General features: G+C 39.1%; 1 protein-coding gene and 1 long non-coding RNA gene across 2 annotated transcripts; one reads left to right on the top strand and one right to left on the bottom strand.

Annotated features, from left to right (window-relative positions):
* Window positions 1-2,551: 2,551 nt before the first annotated feature.
* On the bottom strand, window positions 2,552-21,627 carry LOC149108220 (uncharacterized). The gene is made up of 4 exons (XR_016209034.1): window positions 20,827-21,627; window positions 19,947-20,589; window positions 15,050-15,108; window positions 2,552-14,792 (listed from the first exon to the last, which is right to left on the bottom strand). It is a non-coding gene; the product is annotated as an uncharacterized LOC149108220 (long non-coding RNA).
* On the top strand, window positions 7,065-11,883 carry LOC110063222 (uncharacterized). The gene is made up of 4 exons (XM_020770178.2): window positions 7,065-7,303; window positions 8,981-9,312; window positions 9,857-10,054; window positions 10,439-11,883. The coding sequence occupies exons 1-4, from the start codon at window positions 7,177-7,179 to the stop codon at window positions 10,766-10,768; spliced, it is 987 nt and encodes a 328-aa protein (XP_020625837.1). The 5' UTR covers window positions 7,065-7,176; the 3' UTR covers window positions 10,769-11,883.
* Window positions 21,628-21,731: the final 104 nt, after the last annotated feature.

Here is a 21,731-nt window from a genome sequence, read left to right as displayed (position 1 = left end):
ACGTATTTCGGAGCTCATCCGATTTGTCGATTCAGGCTGGAAGCTGTCTATCCTTATCTTTCACCATAACAGTTGTGGGCCAATCAAACGTATTTCGGAGCTCATCCGAAAAATAACCAGGCGCTGAAAATTGGGCAGGTGGGCTTCTAAATCATATGAGTGACGTGACTAAGTGAACCACCTTACTCATTGCACCGATTTCCCAATAGGCAGTCTCTAATACAACTTTCCCTGTATGCAATATTTAACGGTTCAGCAAAATCATTAGGGGAAATTCACGTTAAGACGAAATCCGATAGAAAATCGAGCAATTTCAGGTTTTAGTGGACAAAAATCTGGTACCAGAATAATTTCCAGTATTTTACAGTCATTTTTACATTTTCTTAAAGCTAAATACACATATAATTGCCTGAAGTAACACCGAAAACAATTTCCCACGGGAACGAGAGAAATTAAATTTCAAAGTTCAGAGAACTTGTGCAAACACAGGCAAAATTTCATCATCAGTTTCATTTTACCAGTACTTTCAAGTGTTTCATACGAAGTTCAACATTCGTTTTCCACATTTGGTGTTTCTAGAAATGATTTTTTTAGAAGATATTTAAAACAGTCGTACAGAAGTTTGCAATACGATGTAAATAATCTTGGTACTAGATTTGTGTCCACCTGTTACTTGAACTTCTGGTGGATTCCGTCTTAACACTTGGTTCTGAGCATGCATGTAGCTCACTACACGAATTTCACCAATTTTTGAGGTCATAGTTGATCTGTTTATTTAATAGAAGGGGCTACCAATAAGAGGGATTGTTAAGAGAATTTGCAAGGAAAAACGTTTTAGAGTGATCAGTGATTAAATTTGTGGGTTAATAATAAGTTAAGACCAAAATGACCGATAAGGGCGTGGTTTTCACCGCGCTCTTTACTTGGACTAGCAAGCTAGGATAAGACACCTACATATTCTATTCTGCTCAAAGATGCATTCTCAGAGAAGCAACGTGCCACAACAGATTAAACCTATTGATTCTTGACATAGTTGCCAAGTTAAATGAAAGTATTGATTTCTACTGGTCCTTGTTAGTCCTCTTGAGTAGCAATAGCCATCGTCAAACCAATCTTGTAAATGTCAGCGAAGTATTCGCCTGTGTAGTAATTGGCAATAATAATAACAACAACGGTTTTAGGCCCACAATATCCGTGGAAAAGGCGATGTGTGTAAACCTAACAATAATATAAAAAATGATATGGCCAAAGGAAGGGAAGATTACAATTGGACTCTTTCAACAGCTTAAATCGAGGCAAACAGTCCAACGGTCAATCAAAACACCAATTATATTGGATTTGCTTTTTAAACAATTCCTCGTCGATTTGGATATCACCGCCAACAACTTAGGGCGCAGGGAAAGCTGGTAGGTTTTCAGTTGGATCTGGAATTCTATTATCTTGTGATAGATGGAAAAGATTTGACTTGGAGATACATCGTGTTCGGTCATCAGTAAATATAATGTCACAGCTTCAAATAATAAATGTTCATCTTCCAACCAAGTTTGAGTTTTTGGCTCTTCGGCTTTCTTTTCTATGTAGCCTCGATCTGTTTGGCCGACATTTTGCTGAAAGTCTTGCTTTGCTCTCTTTCTGGGAAGTGGTTCCAAATTGTCTGTGTCTCGCACGTTCCTACCAAACGGATTGGTACACGAACGGCAACCGCAAAAATCGTTGCAACAATTGAAACGCTCGAAAACATGGACAGCGGGACTTACATGTTTTACAGAATTCGTTTTCCCTTGCCTTTCTCACTGTTCCGCGACCACAAGAGCATTTCGTTTTATAGTTTTCTTCTGATTTCGTGGAAGAGTTTGATGCGGCTGGTGGCACATCTGTTAAGTGGACACTTGGTTCAAGGCTGACGGTACCTGAGTCTGCAGTCGTTTCCTCGACGACTAAGTTGTAGTGTCCACTGCCTCTGTGATCATAGGCTAGAAAGAGGGGGACTTCACACAATACGCGACCTCTGGGAATTACGTGAGTAACAGGGTAATTTTCCATGGAGGTGAAAATTACAATAGGCATTTGTAAAATGTTACTCATCGCCAGTGGAATACAGTTACCCAACTCCGAATCGTAAAATCCGGGCTCTTGGAACTTTTGGGCTTCTTTCTCATAAAAATCAGTTGATGTCACAAGAAATGGCTCGTAAACATGCCGATTTTGCCCGAAAAACTCGTCCTCCACGATTAGCCTCCGCAGAACGATTACCTTCTCGTTTTCAGGCATGTCTCTGCTGAGCCCAATCGATTTCAAATGAGACTCGATGTCGGAGTTCTCTGCTATTGATGTAAACGTCAAAGATTCAGAGATAGAGTGAAAAAAAACAGTCTGCGTCCCCTGGCATCGGCGACAGAGCTGTTCCTCTGTGCGTACTCTTCCTCTGTTCCTCTGTGCCTACTGTTCCTCTGTTCCTACTGTTCCTCTGTTCCTACTGTTCCCCTGTTCCTCTGTCCTTACTGTTCCTCTGTTCCCCTGTTCCTTTGATCCTACTGTTCCTCTGTTCCTCTTTGCTTACTGTTCCTCTGTTCCTCTGTGCCTACTGTTCCTCTGTTCCTACTGTTCCTCTGTGCCTAATGTTCCCATGTTCTTCTGTGCCTACTCTTCTTCTGTTCCTCTGTGCCTACTGTTCACCTGTTTCTCTGTGCCTACTGTTCCTCTGTTCCTACTGATGCTCTGTTCCTCTGTTCCTACTGATGCTCTGTTCCTCTGTGTCTACTGTTCCCCTGTTCCTCTGATCCTACTGTTCCTCCGCTCCTCCTTGCTTACTGTTCCTCTGTTCCTCTGTGCTGTTCCCGCTGTTCCCGCTGTTCCTGCTGTTCCTACTGTTCCCCTGTTCCTACTGTTCCTCTGTTCCTCTGTGCCTACTGTTCCTCTGTGCCTACTGTTCCCCTCTTCCTCTAATCCGACTGTTCCTCTGTTCCTCTTTGCTTACTGTTCCTCTGTTCCTCTGTGCCTACTGTTCCTCTGTTCCTCTGTGCCTACTGTTCCTCTGTTCCTCTAATCCTACTGTTCCTCTGTTCCTCTGTTCCTCTTTGCTTACTGTTCCTCTGTTCCTCTGTTCCTCTGTGCCTACTGTTCCCCTATTCCTGTTTGCTTACTGTTCCTCTGTTCCTCTGTGCCTACTGATCCCCTGTTTCTCTGTGGCTACTGTTCCTCTGTTCCTACTATTCCTCTGTTCCTCTGTGCCTACTGTTGCTCTGTTGCTCTGTTGCTCTGTTTCTCTGTTCCTCTGTTGCTCTGTTGCTCTGTACCTACTGTTCCTCTGTTCCTACTGTTCCTTTGTTCCTCTGTGCCTACTGTTCGCCTGTTTCTCTGTGCCTACTGTTCCCCTGTTCCTCTGTGCCTACTGTTCCTCTGTTCCTCTGTGCCTACTGTTATCCTGTTCCTCTGTGCTACAATTCCTCTGTTCCTCTGTTCCTACCGTTCTCCTGTTCCTTTGTGCTACAATTACTCTTTTCATCTGCAGTACAATGACGTCAAAATTAGGTTTGTGTTCCTCTTCGTCGAACGCAACCAGTACAACCATCGATCGGTGATGGAGAAGATATGACGTCCTCCAAGGGCTCTTAGAGAACAAAGGAACATGATGAATTATTTCAAGTAAACAAGGGATATTCTTTTGGGATTGATTTGAGAGAACAAGGAATATATCTATTACCTTATTACATGAAATTTTCGCGTAATTGCGGAAATTAAGTGTCGCGAAATATGCGCACCTCAAAATCACGAAATAAACGTGTCGCAAAGCTTTCATGTAATAAGGTATTAAAGGGAACTTTGTCAAAACGTTGTAGGGAACAAAGGAATTTATAAATAGGGAACAAGGGAGGAAAAATGAAATTTTCAAGAGATCGAGGGAACATGCTACCCCCCTCCCCCCTTAGATATACTGCTTGCAGTCTCGTTGATAATTGGTTCAGTCGAAGAAAGTATGTTTTTTGAGAGCTGTTGTTTTCAAAATGAATCAGACTGTCCTAAGAGTTATCTATTTAACAAATTGACGTCAGTTTTTTATGCGTCTGTCTTCTTATTGATGATAAATTGCATAACAACATTGTCAAAGTGGCTGTGGAACCACAAGCCGCAGGCGAGTGGTTCCGCAGTAAACTTTGACAATGTTATGACGAAATTTATCAAGAAAATTATTTGCTTTGCAGACTTGCATGGCCGTAACCATAGTAATTAAATAGAGAAAATTTGTGAGACGATTTAGCAACGGAACTGTACCTACAGAGATCTTAATCATTGTGGTCAGAAAGTAACAAATTCCCTCATCATCGTACCTTTGTTAGGCTTGTTGGTTTGAAATGACCTAGTACATTCGACGAGTCTTGTATGTTAAGTCCTCATGGAGTCCGACATTAACAGTTTGTTAGAGAATAAAAATGCAAGCCAGAATGTACTCTATATATTTATCTATTCGTTATTAAATTATTAAGGGAAAACTTGTTTTTGGTGCAGGGTAATATAATCGTATCGTGGGATGTTTCGGAGCATTGCCTGATTTTAAGCCGAAAAGGACTAGGTGTGAGTCTACAAATTATGGGATGAGCAGCTATTGATCCACATAGTCATAAAGTGCAGACCAAGCTTTACAAAATCCCTAAATTTCGAGCAAATAGACCCAATAGTAAGCAAGATACAACCATTTGAAAACATCAAAATTCGCAAAAAAATGTGTGGCTATGATAACCAAATATTTCTGTGTAATTTTGGCGTTTTTAAATGGCTGCATCTCAGTCAAAACTCGCCTGATTAACACTAAACTTGAGGATTTTGTGAATCTCGGTGTGCTCTTTCTGACTATGGGGATCAATAGTTGCTAATCCCATAATTTACAGACTCGTACCTAGTCCTTTTCGGCTTGAAATCAGGCAATTGGAAAGGGTTGCTTGGTTTTCTATTTTATTACTGATCAATTTATAATTTCCCCTTACATTTTGTCATTATGAAGTTTTGTCTAAGAATGAAAACTTGAGTTATTCATATTCCATTGAGTGCTATCATTTTAGGGATTTTCCAGCTGTATTTACTGTTGCTATGGTTAGTTCGTTTTTGGCGTCAATCGAGATAACGAAATAAAGTTGATGTCTAGTTTTTGGAAACGCTCGTCCTGGAAATAGTCATTTGGGATTCCATGACTCATCAGGATTTTGTTGTGTAATTTTTCGGCCAAACTTTATTCGTTTAGTAGTCCTTTTTGGACCTTGAAATAGGGTTGTTTAATTAAAATTATTCGTATCTCGTTCGCACTTCGCACAAAGGTGCAAGGAAATTAATAGCACTAAGGTGTCCTTTTGAATATGTTTAAGCTCGAGAGTGCGAACAGGTAATGATATGGACTAGGCGGGCTTAAGATTTGAGAAAGGCCAACCCACGAACTTGGGATTGTGCAATTGTTTTGATAGTAACATTTATGTCGCAAGAAATATTTAACAACAACTTTTATCTTTTAACTTAGTATTATCCTCAAGTTTTGGTCAATAAAAACCACGATTGTAACTTTTATATTGTTCACGTTACCTTATTTAGGTCAAACACTTACGAATAGACAGTTAAAATCAAGGTAGAAAATGTTTTAGTCTACCTCGATAACTTCGAAGGAAAATATGCTAAGTACTTAGTGCGCAGTCGCGATGGAACCTTATGCGAATTGCGCATGACATTACGTTAGCATAACTGACAGTTTGACAGTGATCTGATGGATCGTGTGGTTGTCCCTTTAAGGTGGCTCCCTGTAGTTTTAAAATTGCACGCGCACATAGGACGAAAGCTCAAGTAATCTGCGCGCGCCCAAAGGAAAACGTTAGTGTTTTTCGATTTTTATGACGTCAACATGAGGACAAAAAGCAAAACTGACAGTGAATTTCCTCGCGTTGCCTTCGGTGAATTTTTTTTAAATTTGGCTCAGTTGTAACCACAACCAATTCAATTAAAATACCCTATTTTTGTTAAAATCTGTCAGAGCTAATCTAATGTATTTAGAAGAATGACAAATTACAGAATATTGGAAAAACCGTCTGAGCAACCATGACTTTTTACGAATTCAAAATGTCAGGCAATATCATTTTCATGATGTGGCAAATTAAGTATGAAAAATTGTCACCGAAAGAAAGTATAAATATTAAAGAGTTTAGGGCAAAATGAGGAATATATCTGCCTGTCATTAGATGAGATGTTGCAATGGTAACGGCCTTAAACCAAAAATCGACAACCAAAATATAAGCCTTATTTTAACAGTACCCATACTAGTAAATCTCTACAGGGAAATCTCTACAGAGAAATTAACTAACTTTTCTAACTCGCGCTCTATAGGGATGGTGTTCGTAAATACTCCAGGGAGCCACCTTAAAAGGAACGTGACAAGTGAACTCGTGGTTGTTGTTGTAATAGTTGTAATCAGTAAAGAGTGTAAACAGAAAAACGCTGTAACAACTGTCATTGGAAATTAAAGTGAATTAATAGAACAAAAGAGTGTTGAGGTGATCTGCTAGTTTCCCCAAAAGTCTGCTTCAACAAGTTCATGACACATCGGCTGACTGAGCTGTATCTTTATAACAGTTAGATGTTAAGGCGTGGCCAGTCCACGTGCCATTCAACCTGAGGGCAGCATAGAATCTTAAAATTAACCTGACCCAGAAGCTTGTCACCTTCAAAAGGCTCAGTCACGGCGTTTCGAGTTATTTTGTCCACGTACAAAATTATCTTTAAATTAAAGGAAACCTAAAAATGGTAGTTTACTAAGATAGCAAAATACCAGAGAGATAACAATAAATCGTAAAGCAACAAGTTTGGTTAAGATGGAGAAGATTAGCACGGAATACGAATGACGAACTTAGCCTAAAATTTAGCCTAAACTTTTCATGATGCGCAAACCGTGACGTAGCTCCTTTAACTGAACAAAAGTCAAGCAGATGAAGGAAAATTTATATTTACTAAGGCTATATTTAGACATATCGCACAATATGGCTTATCCCAGTTTTCTGTACTACATCTTCGGCAGAGAGGAACCTGGAGGCAAAGTTGTCAACGTGTTGGGTGCAAGAAGCGTGTCATAAGAACAAAGAAAAGCACGAAGACGTCAGACTGAACCTTGCAGCTTAGGATATCTACAACTGAAGAGCACAAGCAATGAATGGAAAGTTACTTTTTGCAGTTACTGCCATGTTAGTTGTGGCCACTGTATATACGGTATTCATACTGTGCATGAATGATACACAGGTACGAGGCTTACAACCCGCTTTAGCGCGAGAGAAAGGTAGGGAAAAATTAAATATAATTTAGTCTAAATTCAAAAACTTCTGAATCAAAACCAGATAACTGAATTAAATGGACGCATTAACGAGAAAGTAAATTTACATGTAAAAGTCATGTTGAGATTGTTGTCTTTTTCAGATACAACAAAAATTCGGAACACATATATGCCTTTTAATTTCCTTTTTCGTGCAAGCTACTTTAAAAAGTCGATATTTACTACTGTTTGACCAGGTGCTTTGCGGTTTAGGTCTATTTGATTTTTATCCGCGATAGAAAATTAGCATCTTTAATTCTTTTTGCTCAATCTTGAATTTATACTCTAAGTAGACAGCATTCACAATACAGATCTCCTTTTAGTTTACAGTTAAACAGGCAGAACACTTCAAATTCAGTGTAGTAGAAAACACCTATACCACCTAGTGAACGAAAAAACGATAACAAATACTAAAATCGGTTCGTTAAATATAAACTGTACCATTTTTAAATAATATTTTTGTTGCCCAGAGGAGGGACGCTTTGACAAACTTAGAGAGCACGAGTCGTCCTTCTTTTCTCTCTCTCCTTGCAAATATTGCGTTGAAAACAGTAAATAAGGAATGGGAGGTTTAAAAACTATTTTCAAAAAGTCGATTAAAGATCGGCCATTATTGTAGTGCAAACATTTGGTTGAGAAAACAGCGATAAATTTTGTTATATTTGCTCTGTTCTACTAGCAATCGTCGTTGTTACTATGGTTCCCTTACTGTGGTTCGAACTCGCGAGAAATGACAATATCCCGAGCCCGCGGGATATTGTCAACAAAGGGTACTGGTTGGTACTTGTGAGAGGGGACCTTTAGATTTTAACGTTGGAACTTTAAAAAATCTTAATTGTTTACTCTTTCAAACCTACTAACTCCATCACTCTTTCTCTTTCCTTCCCTAATGTCACTAATCGAACCAAATCGAACTTTCGGTTAATCGAATTCAATCGAATCTAATCGAACACCAATCACTTGATTGGGTTCGAATAAGTTCGATTAAGTTCAAACTCTCTGAAAAACTTTCGAGTAATCGAACTCATATAGAATGTTCGATTGCGTTCGATTGGTTTCGATTGAGTTCGATCCGGGTTCGATTAGGTTTGATCGCATTCGATTTGAGGTTATGTGCCGGGTATATGGCATGGTGATTGTAAAACAGCGATAGAGTTTTAATTCGCGGTCGGTGGTATTGCATTCGACTAGAAACGGGGGAGCGCAAGCGGCGAAGTCATAACGCAACGAGCCAGACCAATGCTGTGACTCGAGTCCGAACTGCTCAACTCGTAGTCCAGCGTGTTTACCTCGCCTCTAACTGAACAAAGTAAACATCAACCTCGTTTCCAGGGTCCCTCATCTTCCCGCCCTCCCGAAGCGAGAGATGAGAGACCCTGGGGGCGAGGTTGAGTAAACATCAAAACTGATCTTAAAAGCTTTTGAAACTTTACTCTCGAAACATATGGCCGGGTTTTTAGTCTTCAAGAAACCTCAAAGGACTTGAAAGAATAGAGCTATCCGAAGTGAATTGAAAGCATATATATATATATATATTTTTTTTTTTTTTTTTATATGCGATACAAGTTTGTCTTGTGCTGATGTGATCGACTTGAAGCGACTAAAATTAGAATCACGCAAAATTGGTTTGTGTTCTGTTCTAAGGTTCTCGTGGGACAAGGTACTCTAGAACCAACGATCAAGAGAAATCAGACCAGGATGTCTTTGACGGTGTCCAAACATTTCTGATGTTTATCGGCTACCCTCGCAGTGGTCACACCCTTGTTCGGTCCTTGTTAGACGCTCATCCTAATGTGATCATTGCCAATGAGTTGGATGTAATAAGCAAGTGGCAACAGTGGAGCACTGCCGACAAAAACAAGGATTTCCTGTTTAACCAGCTATACCTGAACTCCATAAAGACGGCTTCAGTCCAACACCGCTATAGTTACTCCGTACCAGGACAGTGGCAAGGAAAATACAATAACAATATTTTGGTGATTATCTCATTCTTGTTACGTTAGTTTGTTATATAAATGTGTAACTCCACAAATTTGCTAGGGCTGGTTTTCTTGACCATGTTTTAATGTTTTATCCGTTTGTTTCACAACTTTTTCACATCTCGACAAGAACGACGCCAATATCATTGCATGCACTTTCAGTCAAAGCCTCTACCTATTTAAGTGTGTTCCTCGACGTGGATTCACCACCACAGAGTCTTCAGTACAATCAAAAATACTTGTGCTCGCCTGAAGCCAACCCGCAGCTTTGTTCAAGGACATCTTCAATAAGACAGCTGACCCGGTTTGGCAACACGAATTTGTATCGCATTTCAATAGAATAATTTCGTTCAACACTTGAGAAGTTTCCAATGCGAATTTGCCATCAGATTGTGCTGGTGATGTTCACATCAGTATACCTGATACAAAACTTAGACTACGGTAGCCTAGAGGACCCTAGAGAAATCGTTCATGTGGAAAACCATCGTCTCCACCCTGTGTGGCTAAATCCCTTAATAATATTAAACATATATATTAACAGGTTATAGGTGACAAGAAAGGTGGAAAAACAACTAATCAACTCAAGAAATTAAGCAACGTGAACGCGTTGGAGGAAATAAAACAAGTGGTTGAGATGCCCATGAAATTTCTCCATGTCGTCCGGAATCCTTACGATAACATTGCTACGATGTTGGTCAAAGCGTTAAAAAAACGTGATGACACTGATAGTGGGAAGAAGGTAACGATTTGCTTGTAAAGTATTTATTTAAGTTTGTCTATGAAATTGTTTAATGCGAATATTTGACAAGAATGATCAGCCCCAACCTCGTCCCCAGTTTCTATTAGGCGTGTCCGCCATCTTGGATTTGGATTTGAAAAACGACGCCCTGATGACGCTGAAACAAGGCTATGACGTAGCACAGTTCCGTATTTTGCTGTACAACAGAGAAATGTCACTAGTTTCTGAGAACATGGCCGATCAAAATAAATCACATGTTCCTTTGAAACTTTGAAAGTTGCTTCACGTACGTAACTTTTTAGACTCTATATTTTTAAAATAGACAACTTAGTGGCACATGTTCATTGCACTCTACTCATGGCATCTGATTTTTTTTTTTTTCAGATTAATGACCCTTCCAATTTAGACAAAGAGATTAACAAGTATTTCATTTTAGCAGAGAGAAACAATCAACTCAAGAAGAGTCTTCCCGGCGAAGTTTGCGAGGTCCACAGCGCAGAACTGATCAAACAACCAAGAAAAACCCTGCTGGGAATTTGTCAGTTTTTGCATCTTACTTGTGAGCAGCGCTATATTGAAGACTGTTCCAAGATTATATTCCCCGAGGCTAAAAAAACGCGTTACAATGTAGTATGGACAGCTAAACAAAAGGACTTGGTGAGAGAAAAACTGCAGAGAGTTCCATTCTTGCAAAACTATAGCTTTGAAGATTGAAACGATTTCAGTGTCGTAAAATTGATTTTTGAAAGACTTGAACCTGTAGAGGGTCTATTATACTCTGGCGGTTTGGCTGTTTAAGCCAATTTTGAGTGCCGGTTTTGTCTCGAAGTTTTTCGGTTTTTGCGTGTTTTGTTACGATTATTCAATTAAAAGAGAGCCCTCTAAAGAGAGCCCTCAAAACTAATACTTTTACGCGTCGTAATAAACATCTCAAGCATTTGTGAACAACCTATTAGATGTCAAAACGTTTTGTTCGCTGGTTCCGGAATGGAGTTAAAAGCAATTTGATGTTAGATCTAGCATTTCGTTAAGAATTTGTTACATACTGCTAAAAGATCGGTTATGATGATAATCGCCCTTCTAGTAGGGCGGTTTCGGTTTTTAGGAGAAAATGAAAGCGGTCTGCGAGTTCGAAGGAACAAAATATGGCGGTTTGAGGAATGTACGACCCCTTAATTATTAATAATAGACCCTCAACCTATGCAATTCTGTGAAATACCTTTGACTTGTATCGAAACATAACATGGATCTATAGTGAGTTTGGTCGTCAGCAAGAGTTCTTGTAGCCTGCGTTGCAGGCGTAAACGCGGACGGGTTAGGAGAGAGGCAAAGGCAAGGAACACTCACTGTCCCTCTCTCCCACGCTTTCTCCTTTTATCCCTACTCTTTCTTCCGCTCTCCTTCTACCTTCTGCCGTTTTACACATGCTACGCAGGCAAGGGTTTTTGCTGCCTGCCTAAGACGTCCTTATTATTTATCAGTGCAAAATCAAGTTACTCACGCTTCGACAGGATAAGACGCTATTTGTAGGTTTTTTTTATGAGGTAGTTTCAGCTGGGTAGAGTCCCACAACTAAATAAAATCGAGAGAAAAATTAAATTCTGAAAATTAAGCAATAGCTAGCAACTGCGACCACTATCAGAAAAGTTTGCTTACACTCCAGTTAGCCTGTTTACGCCGGATTAGCGCTCGGTAATGGTTATTGTTCGTTTAAAGACGACTTTTTTCCAAAATAAGACATACATACACACATACCCACTTTATTTAGACACGGTAAAAACATCAGTTACAAGATTGAGATATATTAAATAAAAAAGAAAAAAAACTGATTTACATGTTTGCTGCGTGTGAGTAGGAGTAGGACAGTTGGCGATTTAACTCGTATCTCAAGTTAATAAAAGATCTAATGGCTCTGACGTTAGATGGAACGCTACTCAACAAATGTGCCCCACTGTAGCAGAAACTACGTTTCAAAAAAATCGGTACGGGGCTTAGGCTCAGCCAATTTTTTCACTATTTCTAAGTCCATACTCCGCTGCGCGTCGTATTTTCAACTCTCTTCTCGGTGTTTGGATATGAAACACTGTCTCTCGTGTTTGATATATTACTTCCCAATGGGAAGTACCATATTTTTTTCTCGAAATTGACCTTTCATGTAAATAAAACGTTTAACAGAGGAGGTAAGTCTCTGCAGTTATAAAATGCTAATGAGGTAAACTTTTGTCAGACTGTACAGTGAAACCTGAATTAGTTGGACACTCTCAGGACCCAAGCTAGTGTCCGCTTAACCAGGGTGTCCGCTGAAAACAGGTTCTCTCAGAATTCGTCTCAAAAGGCAGGAGTGCTCAACGGGAAAAATTTTAAAATTGACTTGTTGTTGCTCGAAAGTATTAATTGACATCCAATAAGAGATAAATAGTTAATAATTAACAACCATGGGAAAATAATATCCGCTCCGCACCGCCAGCTAGTAGAAGATACCTAAATGAAGTTGCCAGCCAGGAACCGTTTGGGGGATGCTTTTTCCCAGCCAGCACAACTTAAGAAACGCTGGTTTTCCCAGCAATTTTTACATTACTTTTTGCGCCAGCCAGGAAGAGTATAAATAACTTTTTAAATTCAATTTTAATTTAATTAATTGAGTTAATTAAATTAAAATTCCGTTGAATCTAATTAATTAATCAATTAATTAATTTGACTCAGTTATAATTAATCAATTAATTAATTACAACTAAATTAACTAGTGAACATGAAAAAACAAAAATTTTACTTACCTCAAAAAGGAAACACTACAATTATCATTGAATGGCAGTAAGATTAGAACAGTTCTCTATCCATGTAATAATTCATCTAGCAGTAATTTATAGCCCTCCGCGAAACAATTGTCGCTGAATGTATCATAACTGAACTGTGTCCAAGGCCACTAAGACTACAAGAACTCATTGCTCCATTCAGCTGTTAATGAAAAATGCAAAGTAGATTGCATTTTTTCTTCCAAATGTATACAGGCTTCAATGGAGATGTAGCATGCATAAAAAAAGTAAAATCCAATAGAATTAGATGTCTGTTGTAAAAAAATCTATAGAAACCATTTATTTTGCCATAAAATGAGCAATACCTAGAAAAGTAAAACTTACGATAAATTAATTGCTTAACTGCCACTGCTGTTTAGGGTTGTCAGTGTTTTCAGGAAACCAATACCGCAACGGACCCAGGTTCAGACTGCCTTAGTTACCTTTTGAAACTGGTAGATAATTTCAAATGTACTATAGTGGATTTTATGCTCGGATCTGTTCAATACTTAGAGTTAGCTCTACTAATTTGTAAATTGTAATTGAATTTTCCTCTCAGTCCATAATGGGAGGAACAAGGGCTGGAAATGAACCTCGAGCGCGCACATTCCAGTTTTTAAACTGCTCTGGTGTACCTGCCCCCTTCAAACTTAACGACATAAGTTTTTGACAGCCCCGAGTATATCTTTAAGTATTGGTGGCACTTATGAGAAATCGTACCTGTTCCTCAGAATCTATAATCCAGACTGTATTAATTGCCCCTTGCTAGCTACAAATAGAAAAACTCAACATTGAGAAAAACTAGCAGACATTTTGAACTAGTTTTCATTCTCGGGCCAGAGCAATATTAATATTTCATTCGTTTGCAAATTTTGAAAGAATTGTGAGAAAACAAAACTGCTCTGGTGCACCTGCCCCTTCAACCATAGTCCCAACTACAAGTGAATATATGAAAGACCATATATCTTCTTATAATCCCAACTGCAGCTCCGAGTCAAGTGTTGGCGGCACTTGTGAGAAATCGTACCCAGAATCTATAATCGAAAACATCCTAATCCTCGTTAGCAGTTGCACTAAAGAAAGTGCATTCTTGCCCAAACAGCGTCCCTCTAGGAAGCTACAACATCATCTAACAATCTATTTTTCTAACTGACCATATGCAAAAATGGCTACCAATGCCTTCTGTTGTCTGGCCACGTTTCTTATAACTTGATCACACTAAAAAAGCAAATGGAACAAAATACTAAAAACGCTTTGGCGTTTTTTGGTTTAAAGGTTACAAAGTAGAGACTTATTTAACGGATTATAAAGGAATAAAACGACTCTGGCCTACATAGCCTCGTTTTCACTTTTTTGATAACGTATATGTAATTGTGATCTCCAATTAGAGAAGAAGATAGCCTTAAAACTCGACACAGTGATTTATTTTGTCCTAATCTTCAAGGTAAATAGTTTTAATTCCTTTAGGGAAGTGTTTCTTTTGGGCGACATACATTTAGGCTGCTAGTTTTGCATTGGATCTTTTCTACTGGAGGCTTTCGAGTTTCTGACAGAAAACTGAATCTTGCTACTGATTAATTATATCTGATTTAAACGCTACGAATATGCTAATATGCTTTACTAAACAAAACGTTTGCCAGGAAGGCACTATCTTGACCTCGACGCTTGTAAACTGCATAATTCCAGTTTCCATTTGCACAACACTTCTTCTAACTGCTTATGTCAGATGCTCAACAACCATCACCACGTCCGACGCTAGCATTTCTACCAGAAATTAGTAATATGCAGCTGACCATATGTCTACCTATTTTCGTGAAACTGAGCTGTTAAAAAGAGCTTTCCTTAGAATCTTTTTGCAGTCCTTAACGTTATTATATGAGTTGAATTACCTACCTGAATTATAGTGTTGACGCAAAATGGTCTCACAGTCAACTCTCTCTTTCAACCTGTGTAAAAAGGAAAGGAACAACATTTAGCATGCGCGCGTTGATCTTTATCTTGAAAAATGGTATTGACTTTTTTGACCTTCAAAAGGAAAAATTGACAGTCTTGTACCTTTATCTTTGAAATTGCCTATAAATAAAACTAAAAAAAACACTCTTCCCTTCATAAAAAAACTCGTGTCTAACTGTTTAAAAAACACCTCTGTATGGACGCAGGTCTTTTTTTCCTTTTTCAAATTGCAGGAAAGCCTATATCATACCTGAAATGCAATTTGTTCAGCAAAACACCAACAAAGTACTCCACGTTTCACTCTAGAACCTGCGGAGAAACTTACATCATGTGAACACAATAAAATACAATCGCGAAGAACAGTCGTAAATAATACCACTTCACGTAAATGGGTATAATTGTTTAAAATAACCTATATGTAACTGCACTTCTTCTAAGTAAAATCTTTGTAAACCCTTCAATGATTAGGAAACTTTCATAAATTAAAAAACACTCATACAGTTGAATAGCAAACTACGATGTTCAAGGAACCTTCAGGAGAACCAAAGAGAGTTTTGAAGTATTTCTCTTAGTATAGGTAGTGAATTTCTTTTTTTTTTTTTTTTTCCTGCAGTTTTCGACAACCTTGTTACAGCATTCATCTAGTTAAATAAACTGTAGGAGTTTTGGAATCCCTTGCGAGATCACAAACACTTCTCTAATATAAGTTAAGATGTTCAAAAGAAGTTTTGGAATCGCTTGCGAGATCACAAACACTTTTCTAAAGTAAGTAAAGATGTTACGAAGTTTTGGAATCCCTTGCGAGATCACAAACACTTCTCTAAAATAAGTTAACATGTTCAGAGGAAGATTAGGAATCCCTTGCGAGATCACAAACACTTCTCTAATATAAGTTAAGATGTTCAAAAGAAGTTTTGGAATCGCTTGCGAGATCACAAACACTTTTCTAAAGTAAGTAAAGATGTTACGAAGTTTTGGAATCCCTTGCGAGATCACAAACACTTCTCTAAAATAAATTAACATGTTCAGAGGAAGATTAGGAATCCCTTGCGAGATCACAAACACTTTTCTAAAGTAAGTAAAGATGTTACGAAGTTTTGGAATCCCTTGCGAGATCACAAACACTTCTCTAAAATACGTTAAGATGTTCAGAAGAAGTTTTGGAATCCCTTGCGAGATCACAAACACTTTTCTAAAGTAAGTAAAGATGTAACGAAGTTTTGGAATCCCTTGCGAGATCACAAACACTTCTCTAAAGTAAGTTACGATGTTCAGAAGAGGTTTTGGAATCCCTTGCGAGATCACAAACGCTTTTCTGAAGTAAGTAAAGATGTTACGAAGTTTTGGAATCCCTTGCGAGATCACAAACACTTTTCTAGAGTAGATTAAGATGTTACGAAGTTTTGGAGTCCCTTGTGAGATCACAAACACGTCTCTAAAGAAAGTTAAGATGTTCAGAAGAGGTTTTGGAATCCCTAGCGAGATCACAAACACTTCTCTAAATTAAGGTAAGGTGTTCAGAAGAAGTTTTGGAATCCCTTGCGAGATCACAAACACTTTTGTAAAGTAAGTTAAGATGTTACGAAGTTTTGGAATCCCTTGCGAGATCACAAAAACTCCTCTAAAATACGTTAAGGTGTTCAGAAGAAGTTTTGGAATCCCCTGCGAGATCACAAAAACTTCTCTAAAATACGTTAAGGTGTTCAGAAGAAGTTTTGGAATCCCTTGCGAGATCAAAAACACTTTTCTAAAGTAAGGGACCGTTCATTTTTTATGAGGGAGGGGGGGCTGGTAGGATTTGGGAAGCACCATTTAAAAATCGCATGACCCCCCCTCAGCTTACCAATTTTTTCACATGGCCCCCCCTTATAGCGGACATTTTTTGGGATGACCCCCCCCAAAAAAAAAATTGAACAAACAATATTTAGATTTCAACTTTTTTAATATTTCTCTTTTATCCCCCTACTTCACGTTTTTGTGCTCACTATGAAGACAATATTTACAATCTCTATACGACAGAGAGCTGTTGTTTAAGAAACAAATCAAAAGAAAGAGAAGTCAATTTAGGATCTCCTAGTTATGGCTCGCCCTGAGCGTGTGGCATTTGGCCTCTAATTGGCATTTTCCTCATCTGAATTGATGAATGCAAGAGTGATGTCACTTGAGTCATCTTCTCCCCCAGAGTCAATGGCATCACTGTCATACTCATCATTGTCACTTTCATCTGTTTCACTGCTGTCAGCACTTGCCCTGTTGTCATTTTGTGTCAATGTCCTGGCATTTCTCAGTGTTGGTGGGCCAGCTCTGAGAGGACTCTTCTGCTGCAAGCATGAATGTCTTACAATTGCCTTTACTTTCTCACTCTTGCTGCTTTTCAAATGCTGCTTCAGCCTGTGGTGGTTTGAGTACTTGTTTAGTTCTGGAACACGTAGCTTTTTAAGCTTGGTTAGATCTTCGCACAACTCAGTCCAAGGATAATCCTCCTCCCTACTTAACTTTGCCTTTTCTTCTGCTCTCTTTTTCCTTTTAAATTCCAGCACTTCAAGATGCTGAAGATAATCCACCACAAACTTCGATTTGGCAATAAACTTATCTGCAAATAGAGCAACGCTCTCTGGGTCAGATAAAACCAGCCTGCCACTTCCATGCTCGTTCTTCTTTATATTGTTAATCCAATCGGGGAAAGAGCGCATTACTACATGAACATCATGAAAGAGGCTCATTCCAAAATGCGCAATAATGGCGAAAGCGACGAGTCGTTTAAGAAAAGGTTTACAGCTGAACGATCCAGGCAGTTTGACATCTTACAAGCAAAAGAAGCAATTTTTCTAGGTGCGGATGGCTGTTCAGAAAGGGCGAGTGAGTTTTCCATGCAAGGGTACCAGTTGAAGCCCAGTGATGGAAGAAAACTGAACTTCTCCATCAAAGAGCACAGAGCAATGGTGGAAAAGTTGAATGTCATATTGAAAGATGTAAAGGAACACGATTCCACACTCTTTCAGTCCAATTGGCTTGCTTTAAAGCAGGGCGAAGAATTTGCCCACAGTTTTAATGTAAAACAGATCAAATGTACAGAAGCTAAGTTGACGAAGGTCACGCAGGACATGGAAGCACTAGAAAATAAGAAGAGCAATTATAACAGCATATTCAAAGGCATACTCAAACAGCACATCAACAAAAGGAGAAGGAAAAAAGAAAACCGCAGAAAGTCAAATGAAAGAAAGAGGAAGCGGACTGAAAACAACGTCCAACGAGTTTATGGAATCTGTGTTGGAAACCCGCTAGGAAATGATCTTCCACAATGCCTTGTGTGCCCTCCTAGAACGGCCGTCCCGGTAGAGTGTCTTAAAGTTGAGGATGTTACCACGTCGATATTTAGAAGAGATGGGCCATACATCGCACAGCTCTTGGAAGGGAATTATTTCACCAGTGCTGCAAGAAGCAGAATCACCACCAACCTTGAGCGGGAAGTCAGAGATTATGTTTACACCTTCATGTACCCTGAAGAGTACACTCTGACGGAAAGCAGTGCTGCTTCTTGCAGCATTGGTGAAAGAGACTCCCATAGCAGCACAAGCGGCGACGAAGAACTCGACGACAGCGGAGATGAAGATGAGTGCCAGTGAAAGTTGCATTCGAAAATAGCAGTGTTAAATACTTCTTTTCAGTAGCTACAAATGCTTTTTGTCGCTAAACGTTTTTTTAAAGCAGAAGGAAAGTTTGTAATAAATTTGTATCCTGCCTTCTATGTTTATTCTATAGCAATTTTTTTGATATTCAAACATTATGCCATTTTAAAGTTTTACTAAAATATTTCACGTGACCCCCCCTTTTTCCCTTATTTTTTTGGGATGGCCCCCCCTCGAAAGCCATTTTTTTTCGCATGGCCCCCCCCCCCCCAAATCCCACCAGCCCGCCCTACCTTATAAAAAATGAACGGTCCCTAAGTAAAGATGTTACGAAGTTTTGGAATCCCTTGCGAGATCACAAACACTTCTCTAAAGTAAGTTACGATGTTCAGAAGAAGTTTTGGAATCCCTTGCGAGATCACAAACACTTTTCTGAAGTAAGTAAAGATGTTACGAAGTTTTGGAATCCCTTGCGAGATCACAAACACTTCTCTAAAATAAATTAAGATGTTCAAAAGAAGTTTTGGAATCCCTTGCAAGATCACAAACACTTTTCTAGAGTAGAGTAAGATGCTACGAAGTTTTGGAATCCCTTGTGAGATCACAAACACTTCTCTAAAATACGTTAAGATGTTCAGAAGAGGTTTTGGAATCCCTTGCGAGATCACAAACACTTTTCTAGAGTGAGTATGTAAAGATGTTACGAAAGTTTGGAATCCCTAGCGAGATCACAAACACTTCTCTAAATTAAGGTAAGGTGTTCAGAAGAAGTTTTGGAATCCCTTGCGAGATCACAAACACTTTTATAAATTAAGTTAAGATGTTACGAAGTTTTGGAATCCCTTGTGAGATCACCATCACTTCTTTAAATTAAGTTAAGATGTTCAGAAGAAGTTTGGACTCCCTTGCGAAATCACAAACACTTCTCTAAATATTAAGTTAGGTTTACATGTTTCAAGCAAAATTTATCTCCATTAAGCTTACTTTATTGCATTTTGACAGACAACACTTTTCTCCTAATAAGCTGACGTGTTTTCGCCAGTTTAGGAAAGTCTTTTGAGATCAAACACTTGTTCATAACTGTGTTGGGACTAAGTGGAAATGCCTCCGAATTTCTCGAAAAGACATCAGGATTCTGGGATAATTTGGGAAAATTACCAGCAGTCGTCTACAAGGAAAATAATCTTTTGGTGTTTCCAAACCTCCCTTCAGAGATAACAAATATTTTCGCGGCACAACCTTCCATGTGTTGAAGCCTCCAACGAGATCACTTAAAATTAGCTTACGATGAGCCGTTAAAGAGGTAACTTCATTTTTGTTGGGAGGCTCTGTCACGGGACACTTTCGGTTAGTGAGAAAGCGGTTAACTCACTTCCTGTATACCATTCAGCATGTGGTCTTTAAGCATTAAACAACCACTAAATAGTTCACAAACGTTTTTCAGTTCTCTAACGTTTTTTTCTCTATTAGTTAACAAAGATATGGTTAGAATTAACTAGCACATTAATTTTTGCAAACCCTTTTCCTCGTGCTGTGAACTGGAGCTCGGTAGCCAATGGTGTGCCTCTCATGTTGCCTTCAACACCACGATTGTTCGAGGTGGCATCAATTCACGATTCCCTGCAGAAACAAAGAATGCTCCAAAGAGGCCAGTTCAAACGGAGTCGCAAAATATGGAAAGCTAGAGTCTCTTTTTCTGTTAAAGCCTTTTTTATAGAACATCTCATTGAAATTACGTAAACGCATTGAGACTGATATTACGATCAAAACATCTTTATTTTAAGGGCAATTAATAGCAAGTTTGATACTGATTGTGCTGTCTAACAAAAACAAAATGTTCTGTTATGAGGAGGAATTTTAAGTAGAGTGGAGCCGTCTGACTGTGCTATAGGTATGGGTCGCACTTGGGAAATCTTTGCCAGAATTTGTTTACTTGTGCCTAGAATTTGATTTAAATTTAAATACCAAGTGTATATAAGCTTACTAGCTGTACAAGTGAACATGTTACATCTAAAGTAGACGGCGCGCGTAAGCATTTGTCAAAGACGATACTATTCCCGGTACTATTGCACGAAAGACATACAACAGCTTACAAGACTGACATACCTCAGTAAATGGTCTTTAGCTGCAATAGCGTTACACGAAACGATTCTGACGATTGCTGAAACAAAATTGTAAACATCTAAATAAGTAAATCAAGAATTTTCGACATGTGTTAAACAACAAAGAAGATCTGGTTGTCTAAACGGAAAGCACACCAAGAAGATAATACCCGGGGATAATGCACATAAAATTAATTGTTATCCAGCTTGGTCAGAACAATAACGGCAAATACAGAATAGCAGAGTAGGTCTGAATCTACACAGCTAACAGACAAGAGAAAGCACAGGAAACTTACCTTGTTGAAATAAAATCAACTCTCTTATTAAGAAACCGTTCCCGACTCTGTAGAGCGCTGTAGCCAAAAGCTTTGGCTGGGACGTGACCGTGCCTGCAATAGCAACGTTTTCGCTTTCAAAGTCGACAGCTCAGCTGTCACACAGGGGTCATATAACTGCTGTGTAATATGACGCAGCGCATGCCTGGATAGACGAATCCTAAGTGACCTTATCAGGGGCGTAGCGTGAGATTCTGAAGGTGTACGCACAGCGCGCAAATACTAGGGGGGTCTGGGGGCATGCTCCCCCAGAAAATTTTGAAATTTAGTGTCTCGGAAGTGTCATTTCCAACTATTTCCGCGGAAATTTTTTATAAATAAATGCGACGGAAAATGCCGTAGTTGGTTGTTTATTTTACACATCTTTAGAGTTTTCGGTAACCTACAACAAAAAATGGGGTAAGACAATGGTAAAAACACGGCAAGACGTGCACTCTTTAGACGGGCGAACTCTGTTATAACATCATCAATGTCAACGTCCTTGTGCTTGGAAATGTGCAAAATTGCTAAAGAGCTCAATCTCCCATCTGCCATGGTACTTCGTAAGGGCGTTTTCGATCTCTTCATACTGCTGAAACTACGCTCAGCAGTGCAAGCAATCTCATTCCCAGAGTCTCCGTTCCCCTTGACCAGCGGTCGGAAAACAAGAGTTCTGGGAGCAACCATTTTGAAATAACCGACTTCTGTCCATCCGGTTTCACTGCGCAGTCTGCATCTATGGCGCACGCCTGAAATGGTTGCTTCTAGAGCTCTCGTTTCCGACCGCTGGTCAAGGGGAACGGAGACTGGGAACGAGATTGCAGTGCAAGTTGATACAGGTACGTCAACAATGTTGTCACAGCAACATAAACTCGGGGATAGAATTG

Source organism: Orbicella faveolata, unplaced genomic scaffold (genome assembly GCF_042242905.1).
Source record: "Orbicella faveolata isolate gen_17 unplaced genomic scaffold, um_ofav_v1 contig_26, whole genome shotgun sequence".
Lineage (NCBI taxonomy): Eukaryota > Metazoa > Cnidaria > Anthozoa > Scleractinia > Merulinidae > Orbicella > Orbicella faveolata.
Note: the sequence above shows the minus strand (reverse complement) of the source record. Positions and strands in the feature narration are given on the sequence as shown.

What these genes read in the sequence shown, in the direction of transcription:
- LOC110063222 (XM_020770178.2), top strand. Translation starts at nt 7,177, where the DNA reads ATGAATGGAAAGTTACTTTTTGCAGTTACTGCCATGTTAGTTGTGGCC. An exon ending in CGCTTTAGCGCGAGAGAAAG is followed by an intron (nt 7,304 to 8,980) that starts GTAGGGAAAAAT and finishes TTCTGTTCTAAG; the next exon opens with GTTCTCGTGGGACAAGGTAC. An exon ending in AATACAATAACAATATTTTG is followed by an intron (nt 9,313 to 9,856) that starts GTGATTATCTCA and finishes ATATATTAACAG; the next exon opens with GTTATAGGTGACAAGAAAGG.